At 38.2% G+C, this 12377-nt stretch overlaps 1 protein-coding gene across 1 annotated transcript; it reads right to left on the reverse strand.

Moving 5' to 3' along the window:
- Positions 1 to 593: 593 nt before the first annotated feature.
- Positions 594 to 10611, reverse strand: shisa4 (shisa family member 4). Its single transcript, XM_047348450.1, has 5 exons — positions 10301 to 10611; positions 6743 to 6920; positions 5883 to 6019; positions 5593 to 5784; positions 594 to 3279 (listed from the first exon to the last, which is right to left on the reverse strand). Exons 1-5 carry the CDS (start codon positions 10383 to 10385, stop codon positions 3239 to 3241), a joined length of 633 nt encoding a protein of 210 aa, XP_047204406.1. The 5' UTR covers positions 10386 to 10611; the 3' UTR covers positions 594 to 3238.
- Between the last annotated feature and the right edge of the window lie 1766 nt (positions 10612 to 12377).

Consider the following 12377-nt stretch of genomic DNA (forward strand, 5'->3'; position numbering starts at 1 on the left):
TAAACATCATTCTTAAACAATTGTTTCTTACCTTCATAACCCTTTCAAAACCACTCTACCATTTAACTAGTTTTTTTAGGGCATTATTCACATTTTCCAGTGTTTTGCTGCAACTTTCCCAACTTTTTTAACTATGTAGTTAAATTAAAATTTTATATTGAGCATTTACCTTTAAGCCACTTCTGATGACTATCAAACTGGCATTTTAAAGGTTAGAATTTTAGAAAAATTCTGAATATTTGTCATGTATCGTGAGGACTAAAACTAACAATGGCATTTATTAAAAGGAATTGGTAAAAGAGAAATACTCTTGTATTTCTTTTACCATTATAGTTTATTCCTAATATTTCAGTGAAGCTCTTGAAGAGCTCTTTAGGGTCCAAGGGACAAAGGTGGAGCCCAAAATGAAGAGGATCCCAAGGTTTAAACAGACGTTTATGGGAGTTATTTGCCTAGAATTGACACCTCTTGTGTGACTGAAGGTTAATATAGACACCTAGTGGCCACACCTGTGCAAAGAGTCACAGAGTGTAATAAAACTTAACAAGGCAGGTGCTGGGAACAAAGAATAAATAAGCCACAACACACAGTCATGTTTTACAATCCAAAGTTAAAGTTTTTTTATTAATAGAAATAATTTCTTTTCATTCGATTTTATGTTACAGTGTCCTACTGTCCATATGACAGGAGACAAATGTCATATATAGACGTTTCATTTCTCCACCTAAATGTCAGTTTCATTAAAACACACTCATGGAGTTGGTTTCGAAGCAGAAACAAACATGAACAATATTGAGCAAAAGTTATACTTAACTACTTGAAAGGAACAGAGAAAATCGCAGCGTTCTCCTCAAGTTTCAACAAATCTGTACAGGCGGACACGGGAATGAATAATTCATACTATAAAGAGAACTGACGGCTTCCCTGTGGTTTACTAAGAAGATTAACATTGAGACAAGAAATAGAAGTTAATCTCAGACCACAACCTAACTTGATCAGCAGTGTTTTTTTTCCTAAATGTGTTAGTACAAATGTTACTACATCCAACCAGGGAATTATCTGTACAGAAACAGAAAACACAGCCTGTGGGGAGAAGGTCAGCTAAACTTAAACCTAAAGATACAATTGGACCGTAAGAAGTCTAAAGAACAGCCTGGCATTTTAGGAAATCTATAAATATTTTCTCTTAATGACTTCAGACATAGGAGGTCAAAGGTTGGGTGGGAAGATGCAGATACCAACTCAAACTATTGCATCTACATTTTTGTATACTTGATAAGTATGTAGTTGCAACCAGGTGAGTAGATGTCATTGGCAGTAAGGTTCTTCTCGTGATCCGACTAAACTTTGCTCCCTCTCAGCCCTTAATACCTCTGCTCAATGATTCTTACAGCTCCAATATTTATGTATTAGTCTCAATTATATCAAAGTTTTATGATAGTAAAAAATCTAAATTGTCATGTGTTGCTACCCAGCGGTGCAGCTATTCTCAATCCTTATTGTACTGAACTCTTTTCTAGACAATTTCTAAACTTCTTACATGTTACTTTCACTTGGGCCATTTCACCGTCTTATTTATTGCTATAACTCAAGATTTTGGAATAAATCTTGTAATTTTAACTCAGAAAACCTTAAAATATTACAAGAGGATTTCTAAGAATACCAAGACATTTCTTTGAAGTATAAATGCACCAATCAGTCAGGCAATTTTCATCTAATGGAAGCCGATTGGAGTCAGCGGATGAAATATTTAAGAGCATGTTTTTTTTATTTATTATTAACCATTTAAACTAAGAACCCCCAGCATGTTTGGTCTACAAAACGGATTCATTTAGATGAATTGATTTCAAACTAAAAAATAATGAGATAAAAGCTACGTACATGATTTGTTGCATAAATGGAGATAATCTTGTATCCTTTGTTTTCTGTTGGATTCAAAAATCCCACCTCTATCAAGAAACCTGCAGCTCATTTTGGTCAGAAAGAAATTGGTCAAATTTGAATTCAGCAGCTTAGACGGTAAAAAAAAAAAAAAAAAAAAAGGAGCAGAAATCGGTACCGGACAGGAAAAACATGATTGGTGCATCTCTACTTTGAAGTGTTTCTTTTCGCCCGGTAGCTGAGTCCAGATGATAAGGAGTCATTCACCGTAATAGGTAACCTCAGTAATAATAAACACTGAAAGAAAGGATCCTGTGTTACAAAAACAGTACAGTAATTTAAAACAAGTTACAATATTAAACATAAAACCAAGGAATGGATTTACAAAATATGGAATAAATATTCTCTCTTTTTCATGTTTCCTTATGGAGGAAACTCTGTTTTAGTCAAGTAGTCAAACTCCCATAACTAGATATGTTACAAGAAATAAAAATGTTACCTTTGCAGTTTTCCTGCCTGGCAGTGTGCGTCTAACAATAAGACTTACCGTAATTTTATTTTAAACCAGAGATAAAGCTGAGGAGGAAAGCTAACCCTGACTGAGGAAGCAGGCTGATGCTGAGATGATGTCACTTAAAACATGTCCAGAAATAATCGCACGACTCTTATATCAAAATAGAGCAAGTACAGGTCAAACTAACAGGAGACAAAATGTTTTTACTGGGATTTACACTGAAAACTATAACCGAAACATGCAGCTCATTTGCTTTTCCACCTCCGCCTCAACTGCAATGAGGAGACAAACACCCATGGAAAGACGGTGAGATTGAGTATCCTGATAAAAACTGTTGTGATACAGAGTCACGGACAGTCATCAGTTTCTTTAAACTTAAACACAAGAAAGGTTAAGTGTTTCCCTCCCTTTAACAAAGAAAGAAGTGCGTCACAGGCCCCGTTCTTCGACTTTGGTTTGCTGTAAGCCAGAGAGCACCGTCTTCAGGTGACACTCTGTCATTGAGACGAGCGAGTCCTAGCAAAACTCAAAACGTCTGGACAGACACTCCTTCAGCTGTGGGATTAATGTGATGCCTGCTGTGGAACTCGCCGAAAGCAATTCAGACTGAGGAACATAATGACTAACACTACTGCTGTGGAAATGTAGGACGGTGCTGCAAACAAACAGTAAAATAAATAAAAAAATTAAGATTTCTCCTCTGCATTGAAACCACTACTGGTTGAGTTGTAGTTTGATTTTAATGGGTGTGTGTTAGGCTGTTACATCTAAAACAGGAATGTCGCCTTCTCCTTTTCAAACAGTCATTTCTCTATGATGTGTTTTTATGTGAAGATGAGTCCATCAGTGACCAGGATACTGAGGTGGAGAGTAAGGTGGTGGGGCTGAAAAATAAGAAAATCACATCAGTAAACCAGAATCGATAGGGAAGAAAAACAAACCAAACAATAGTAGTGAAACAGTATTTTGTGGGTGTTGAATCTGGTACAGCTTTAATGGTGCAACATTTCTTAGAAAAGTATAAGTTGTCTTGAGTTTTTGAAGAAAGAGTTGAAGGTTAAATGGGCTTGAGTCTTGAAGCAGGACAGGATCACAGATCAGACAACAGCAGAAAGGTGAACGGTCATGGTTGTTAGGAGAATATATTATAAACAAGATTTTCATCTTGTTCAGCACTGACCAGTTAGGTACCTGTCTGTCACATCCAAAAACCTGACATTTTTTGTGATCTACAAAAAATGCCACCAGGCTGCACTGGCAACCACACTTTTCTGTGTAGGTTGTTACTGAGTGAAGAAGACCAACTATCTTATTCTCCCTTTGAACAAAAAACCCCCGTCTTCATCAGACATCCTGGATTTAAAAATGTTGGCTGCCTTTTGGAAATCTCAGAGTTACTAGTCTACAATCATAAGAATATACACACAGAAACTGATGCTTGTTATGCTAGCCTTGCTTATAGCTAATACAAGATGCTACTGACTGTTTGAAATAGCAACTTCTTAAATGACATTATTGTTCTAGAAGATGAATCAAAATTGGTTTGATTTGTAGATTTGGCAAAGTAAAAAAAATATCCAAATATCTGTGGAGCAAAAGAAAAAATTTAGTGGAATGGCTGATCAGTATTATAGTTACTTCCGTTTGAGGCAAATAAAAACTTAGATTGTAGATTAACCTTATGCTCTCCGTCTTATTATATCATTATTTTAACAGCTCACATCCAAAGGCATTTTCTTTGCCAAAATACTACATGAAAAGTACATAAATATTTTAAAAAACACAAAATGACATGTTGCCAATGTGAAAATCAATGCTCTAGAGGCATGTGTGATGTAGTGTTCTCAGGTGAAGTTAAAGGTCTCACATTAATGGCAAACATCACCGTTAAAGTGCTGTTAAAAGTATATTTGTCCTCTTACAGATTTCTGCTGTTTTTGCTTTTGACGTTTTAATATCAGTAAAAGATAACCTGAGCAGTGATGATTTCCTGTTTTAAAGGAAAATAATTAACCAAAACCAATGTGGTCCAAAGTATATGTAAACCTAATAATTGGTTATGCTAAGCTTGACAGAAATAGGTCTTCTACATGTGTGGGAATCTTGTCCCACTTATCTTTGAACGATTGTTGTAACTCAGCTACATTGGGGGTCTGTTTAAGGTCATGCCAGTTCAATTGGATTTAAGCTTGAACTTTGACTAGTCCACTCCCAAAACTCTAAACTTTCATTTAGTTTTTAGCGGTGGATTTTCCTATGTGCTTTGGAACATTTTCCTTCCCACAATCCGCATGTGCATGACCTTGATGTCATAAACTTATGGCTGGACATTCTCCTTCAGGTTTCAGTTATGGCAGGTTGTACAGGTCCTGAAGCAGCAAAGCAGACCGTCAAACAACCACCACCTGTTTGACTGCTGGTATGATGTTTTGTCCTGAAATAATGAGTTAAGTTCTAGTCCAAATCTAAGCTGTCCCCTCAAACAAGTTCAACTTTTGACTTTAACTTCTGAGGCTCATCAATATGTTTACGGGGAAATGTGAGACAGGCCTTTGTGTTATTTTTTTTGATGAGCAGTGGGTTTGGCCTTGAATCTCTTCCATGACTGCCACTTATGTACAGTCTTCTTCTGAGATCTTTCAGCCTACTTCATGTTGTCAGACAGGTTCTATATAGAGGATATCCTAATTCTACAGGTCTGACAAGAATTAGGCCTGGGTGTTGTTTTGACACAGAACACAGCATACCATCCTCAACTTGTTAAAAGTTAATTCAGGACAAGGGGGGGGTTCATGTTTTCACACAAGGCTGGGTCGGTTTGGAGAGTATTAATTTTCCCCTTAATGCATGAAATCAGCATTTTAAAACAGCTTTTTGCATTTCCTCAGGTTGTCTTTTCAAATACATATTACATTTGGTTCGATGATCTGTTACACTGAAATGGAACAAAAAAGCAAAAACTGAAGAAATGTGCAGCGGGTCACGGACCTTTTCACAGAACACTGTATGTCTAAATAAAACAACATTCACATTTCTGAACAGCATCAATTCGACGAAATTTCAAAGCCTTTGATTAACTCATCTCACGTCCATAAAGAACTTAAATATTGTGGTGAGAGAGGTTCACAGACCAGACTCAACCAGGGTTCATCCCTCTTGGATCATCCATCTATTAAGAAATGTCCTGCTGCTTTTACCTTGGCCGTATGCCGGATCCATTGAGTGTGATGGGTAAGGTCCTGGATGCATCATGGGGTAATGTACAGGCATGCCAGTGTACTGGGGCACCATAGGATAACCTGCAGGTGGATACTCTGAAGGTCCGAGAGGTTTTCCATATGCGTCGTGCATGGGCTCCACAGGGTAGCTGGCCATGGGGATGTGCTGGGCTGGGTGGGGGTGGGTGGGGATGTGCAAAAATGTAAAAACGGTTCTTCACAAGCTTCGAAACCTTCAAAAGCATGGAGATAAACAGTGAAGATCTTACCATCATAAGGAGTCCTGCCTCTCTGTTGCCTCCTCTGGTAAAGGTAACAGCAGGAGCACATGAAGCAGCAGACCATGGTTGCAATGATGGCCACAAACAGCAGAATGGAGGATGCGATGCCAACTAAAGTGCTAGGACTGAAGAGAAATGAAGAAAACAGCAGGGAGCTTAAGTTTCAAAGTATTCATCGTGTCACTTTGATCATCCGGCCCTCGTGTTCCTGATCCACTGTCGGTCTAATTACAACTCACTTCAGAGAAGACTGAAGGCGAGATCCTTCATTCAGACACAGCCTTCACCTAAAAACTGCCCCTGATATCACATCTCAGCGAACGACGCACACCACCCTGAATCTCTCCGTTTCATCATCTCGGTGAAGCAACAGAGCCCTTCATTTCAGCTCAGCCTCCGACGCTCACTGATCTGATTCCCACCGGGCTGAAAACTGCAGGTAGTAATGGGAAGGTTCTAGAGCTGAGCAGAAAACATGCCATGCTGCAGCCTCTCAGGTACACACTGGATGGATCAATCCAGCATTATTATGGTCCCTCAGATGGGACTTTAATTGTGACAGAACCATAGTGTTTTAGAATATGGGCCAATGTAACGATTTGTACTGATATTACAACTGTTTTTACTTTATAAGCAGCATAGATGGTACTTAGATTTACACAGACACTTTCAAAAATATTGGTATACCTTTCTTCCAAGACAATTTTTGTGAGAAATAATACCAGTTTCCTTCAAGGGAACTACAGACATAAAATGTGGCATCAACGGTGTCATGTCATAGATTGTGGTGTTGAGTGAATTATTAATAAGTAATTAAATTACAACCCTGCTGTAGCATGTGTCCCCACCTGAACTGGAACAGCATGCAGCGTTTCTGTTCCCTCTCCGTGATCATCTTGAAGGGGTCCATGCAGCAGTAGCGCCGGTGGCAGTTGCCGCAGCAGGATGAGATGAGAGGGCAGTCGAAGCCGTTGTGCCAGGTGCCATTTTTATCCACGTACCACAGACAGTCCTCGTTCCCGCTGACTGCAAAACGACAGCAACAAGAAGGCATGAGGCAGAGAGACACAACATGCGGTTTGTTTCATCACAGCGGGAGACATCTTGAATGTGCATTTACAGATTTCACTTTGTGCTGCCATGAAAATGACAGAAACAATGTTTTAAACGTCTCTCTTGCTTTAATTAGCATGAGCTGCAGTTCATTATTCAGCACATCCCTTTTGGCTAGGGCTGAAATCTGATTCAAGCCTCAGCACTGGACGCTCCAGAGATTTCACTTTTGGGCCGACTTTAAATCACGGTCACAATCAGATGACCTGATCATGTTATCTATGAAGCACCAAAAGAAACTGTTCAAACATAATCAATTGCATTTTTTCCTTTCAAACTGCTCCTTCAAAAAAATTGTCGTAGGTTTAGAGAGAAATACAGCAAATTACTATCAGTTAAAGACCAGAAAGGATTGAAATTTCGCTATTTTCCATGGAAAAATGATATCTAAATATTGAATATGGCCTTTTTACGATCACTTTTCTTTTAAATAATTAATTTAAGTCACATGTAAACAACTGAAGTTGAACACAGTGCTGTACACAATAGGCCATTCAACAATTTTAAAAAAATAATAAAACTGCACACAAAAAAAAAATAGTAGTAATTTATGTTTAATGGCATATTAGCCACAATATCTGTATTATGGTAGCAAAATATAATAAAACAGATTATTTAAAATGTTGGATTAAAGTAAACAAATTTAAAAAAAGTCACAAAAAATGTAAAGGATATGCCATAAATGAAAACAAACTTTATGTGGTGGCCACAATTTATTATGCATCAATTATTAAATTATTCATAAAATTACATGATGAATTCAGGGTCCTAGGAAAATTTGTCTTGAAGGCCTTTTAAACACGTCAACCAGACAACTCTGTTCAACAAAATTGAAAGCATAATTAAATCACAGACAGCAGTCATATAGCCTCGTTGCTTTACATTTTCACTTCCATGTTTCTTCTTTAACTCTGGAAGAAAACAGGCATGTCATGTAAAGTATCTCCTACCACAAAACAATAATACGGTGCCTTGCGAAAGTACTCGGCCCCCTTGAACTTTTCAACCTCTTGCCACATTTCAGGCTTCAAACGTAAAGATATAAAATTCAGATTTTTTGTGAAGAATCAACAAGAAGTGGAACACAATTGTGAAATGGAATGAAATTTATTGGATGTGTCAAACCTTTTTAACAAATAAAAAACTGAAAAGTGGGGCGTGCAATATTATTCGGCCCCCTTGTGTTAATACTTTGTAGCGCCACCCTTTGTTGCAATTACAGCTCCAAGTCGCTTGGGGTTTGTCTCTATCAGTTTTGCACATCGAGAAACTGAAATTATTGCCCATTCTTCCTTGCAAAACAGCTCGAGCTCAGTGAGGTTGGATGGAGAGCGTTCATGAACAGCAGTCTTCAGCTCTTTCCACAGATTCTCAATTGGATTCAGGTCTGGACTTTGACTTGGCCATTCCAACACCTGGATACGTTTATTTGTGAACCATTCCATTGTAGATTTGGCTTTATGTTTTGGATCATTGTCTTGTTGGAAGATAAATCTCCATCCCAGTCTCAGGTCTCTTGCAGACTCCAACGGGTTTTCTTCCAGAATGGTCCTGTATTTGGCCACATCCATCTTCCCATCAATTTTGACCATCTTCTCTGTCCCTGCTGACAAAAAGCAGGCCCAAACCATGATGCTGCCACCACCATGTTTGACAGTGGAGATGGTGTGTTCAGGGTGATGAGCTGTGTTGCTTTTGCACCAAACATATCATTTTGCATTGTGGTCAAACAATTCAATTTTGGTTTCATCTGACCAGAGCACCTTCTTCCACATGTTTGGTGTGTCTCCCAGGTGGCTTGTGGCAAACTTTAAACGAGACTTTTTACGGATATCTTTGAGAAATGGCTTTCTTCTTGCCACTCTTCCATAAAGGCCAGATTTGTGCAGTGTACAACTGATTGTTGTCCTATGGACAGACTCTCCCACCTCAGCTGTAGATCTCTGCACTTCATCCAGAGTGATCATGGGCCTCTTGGCTGCATCTCTGATCAGTCTTCTCCTTGTTCGAAATGAGAGTTCAGAGGGACGGCCGGGTCTTGGTAGATTTGCAGTGGTCTGATACTCCTTCCATTTCAATATGATTGCTCACACAGTGCTCCTTGGGATGTTTAAAGCTTGGGAAATCTTTTTGTATCCAAATCCAGCTTTAAACTTCTCCACAACAGTATCTCGGTCCTGCCTGGTGTGTTCCTTGGTCTTCATGATGCTCTCTGTGCTTTGAACAGAACCCTGAGACTATCACAGAGCAGGTGCATTTATACGGAGACTTGATTACACACAGGTGGATTCTATTTATCATCATCAGTCATTTGGGACAACATTGGATCATTCAGAGATCCTCACTGAACTTCTGGAGTGAGTTTGCTGCACTGAAAGTAAAGGCGTCTTTTAAAACATGCAGTAATTTTAATACACTAAATCCCTCTGCATACACAGACACTGAACGTTTTGTTTAATACATTACAGACTTAATTAAACGTTTTTTTTTTGGGGGGGGGGGGGGTTATATATAAGATGCGAATATGTCGCCAGCAAGTACTTTACAAGAGGTGCAGCTGAATCACAAAACATAAACACTTATCTGTAAAAACTTCCCAAAACGTAAAAAAAAACCAAAAAACCTACTTCCGGTTGTCATAGGTAGAAGTTTTGAATCCAACAAAAATAGGAGGCCTTATACGATTATCTCCAATTATACATTAAAGCAGCATCTGATGTTTACTACTCAGTTGCCTTCATTTTATTTATGTAGCGCAACTTCACAACAAATGTCATCTTATATATTTAAATCAATACAATCATATCGATTTCAATGGTTTGAAATGCATTTGCAAACTTTTACATTTTTATCTTAATTATAATATGATACTTTCAAATTTTGTTTATAATCGCAATCGGTAAAATGTTATCCGAGGAAGCCCAGAAATATGTAATAGTTATGTTAAGAGAAGGTAAAAAATGAGCAGCTAACTATCTTTAGCATATTCTACATTTAAACGTAAGTCTGAAAGCTGCTGTCGTGTAGTTATGTACGATTATTTTACTGGAACAATTAGATGTCGGCATGTAACTCTGACATTACGTTGGGTGTCACAAACATGAAACAATGTCCGTTTTAGTCCCTGCGGTCATAATAAAATAAAAGCTGCAAAGACTAGATGAGTCCATGTTAGCGGTCTGCGGTTAGCAGGTAAGCTAGATAACGGCCATGGAGCGCCGTCAGCTGTACCACTCAACAAGCCGTTACCGTTAGCCAACGATGCGGCCTTTGCACAAAGCTTATAATCTTACCCGGGGAAGTATAGGAGACGACGGCGAGCAGCGCCAAAGTAACTGAAATAAGAGACATTTTATCCGTCGGAAAGACCATGTCCATTGTGGAATTATATGGAGCTGGATGTTCTTTAAACCGCTTTACAGTTCTTCGGTAGAACCCCAGAAAAACAGTCCGGCTAGCACTCGATGTCAGGCATAATCCAGGATGGCTTGGGAGCACTGCATATGAGACGGGACGGAATTGAACGCTGGTGATTTATCCGTCCAAACGCCACATCGCGATGGTGACGCCGCTCACCAAGCAGCAGGCGGACGCTGCCTTCGCGAGCTGCATGGAAGATCACCCTCCACCTGATAGGAACAATTTTCACCCGAACAAAAAGTTAACACTATAACGTCGTGCAGCCAAATCTTAGTTTCATATTATATAATTAGAGGCAGAGCATTTTATGTGCAAAAATGGGACCATTTAAGCAATGCATTTAGTAACTGATGTTAAACGGCTACTTGTAGCTTTTGATTTCGAGCTATCCTGAATGCATCTTCTCTCTTTTCTCACCCCGCCTTCATGGGTGAGGGATGATTTAGCAGTCAGGCTGTTACCGTCACAACACCCTCTGGTGAAGACAAACAGTTAATATAAACTGTCAAAGTATGGGCTATATTAAATTAAGAAGTTGGTTGCACCAAATTAAACTATAGGCTGATGCTATATTTCCCAGACCATAGTCTACTACCACAATTAACTTTATCTTGTTTACATTTGACATTCTTTATCCCTTTAATGAAGGGTAGAAATTATATTATATACTGGAGATACCCATCTATACTTTCGTTTACCGCCTTGTCCCCATCAGCCTTACTTTCTCCTGGAAAGTAGTAATGTAGCTTTTTATTTTTATTACAACTTAATTCAAATTCATCTTCACTATGCTCATTGGGAATGGGATTTCCCATTGAAATAAGACAGGCAACGTTCACTGCCCGTTTGCCAGTCAGGGCTGATCAAAGCAAATTTAGTTTATTTTGAGGTGAGAAATTGGGCTAAATGAGACTTAAAGAGACTTAAATGCCAAACAGGCAAAACTATTTACAGGGTGCCTCCAAATTAATTTCAAATTAATTTACTTTTCCAGGCTCAAATTCTCAATTTGCGATGTACTTTCAGTGTAAAATATCTAAATATACCTGTCAGTTTTTACACAGAAAACTTACAAAAACCACAAACTGAAGGATCAATTGGATTTATATAATTCATACCTGTAATTTCTCAGCAACTTCAAAACCAAGATATTATTGTAATGATCAGTTTCAACTTTATATAGTAAAAAGATGACATCATGGCAAATATGTTGAACGTTTGTATAAAACTAGGTAAAAACAAAAAACTACACTCGGCAGAATATATATTTTTTTTAAGAAAAGACATTTCTCATGAAGAAAAGCACAGAAATACACATTTTCAAGGGTTTCATTTTTCCATACATATCCAGACCTAAAATAGTAAAACTCCAGACCTGTCAAACCATCACCTCCACCGTCTATAATCCTGAAGGAGAATCCACGGCCCTCAGTGTGTGACCTTGAGCTCAAGCACACTTGGTTTATGCAGCAGGACAGTGATCTAAAGCACACTAGCAGGTATGCCTCTATAATGGCTTGTTAAATAAATCGGATTGGGATAGTCAAAATCTAAAAGATTATCTGGCATGACTTTAAAACAGGCTGGACAGTGAAGATAGCTGTAAATGATGTAAAATACTCATTACTACGTATTGAAAATGCCAGATGGCAGCAGTTGTCCTCTGGCACAAGTTTAAGGGGCATTTTCAAATAGGGTCAGGTTGGTTTAGATCATTTCATTTAAGTGAATAAAACTATCATTTGAAAACTGCATTTTGTATTTACTCAGGTTATCGTAGGTCCAATATAAAATATAATATGACCATTTGAAAAATTTGAAACAAATAGAAGAAATCTGAAATGGAGTAAATACTTTTTCATGGCAATGCAACATTCAGTAAATTGCGTGATAAAAGAAAAGTTTATATGACCAATTCAAATTTTTCAGAAGGTCAAAGAAGTTAGTAGC

Source organism: Girardinichthys multiradiatus, chromosome 20 (genome assembly GCF_021462225.1).
Source record: "Girardinichthys multiradiatus isolate DD_20200921_A chromosome 20, DD_fGirMul_XY1, whole genome shotgun sequence".
Classification (NCBI taxonomy): domain Eukaryota; kingdom Metazoa; phylum Chordata; class Actinopteri; order Cyprinodontiformes; family Goodeidae; genus Girardinichthys; species Girardinichthys multiradiatus.

What these genes read in the sequence shown, in the direction of transcription:
- shisa4 (XM_047348450.1), bottom strand. Translation starts at nt 10,385, where the DNA reads ATGGACATGGTCTTTCCGACGGATAAAATGTCTCTTATTTCAGTTACT. An exon ending in TGCATGCTGTTCCAGTTCAG is followed by an intron (nt 6,020 to 6,742) that starts GTGGGGACACAT and finishes ATTTCTCTTCAG; the next exon opens with TCCTAGCACTTTAGTTGGCA. An exon ending in GGATCCGGCATACGGCCAAG is followed by an intron (nt 3,280 to 5,592) that starts GTAAAAGCAGCA and finishes CTTATTTTTCAG; the next exon opens with CCCCACCACCTTACTCTCCA.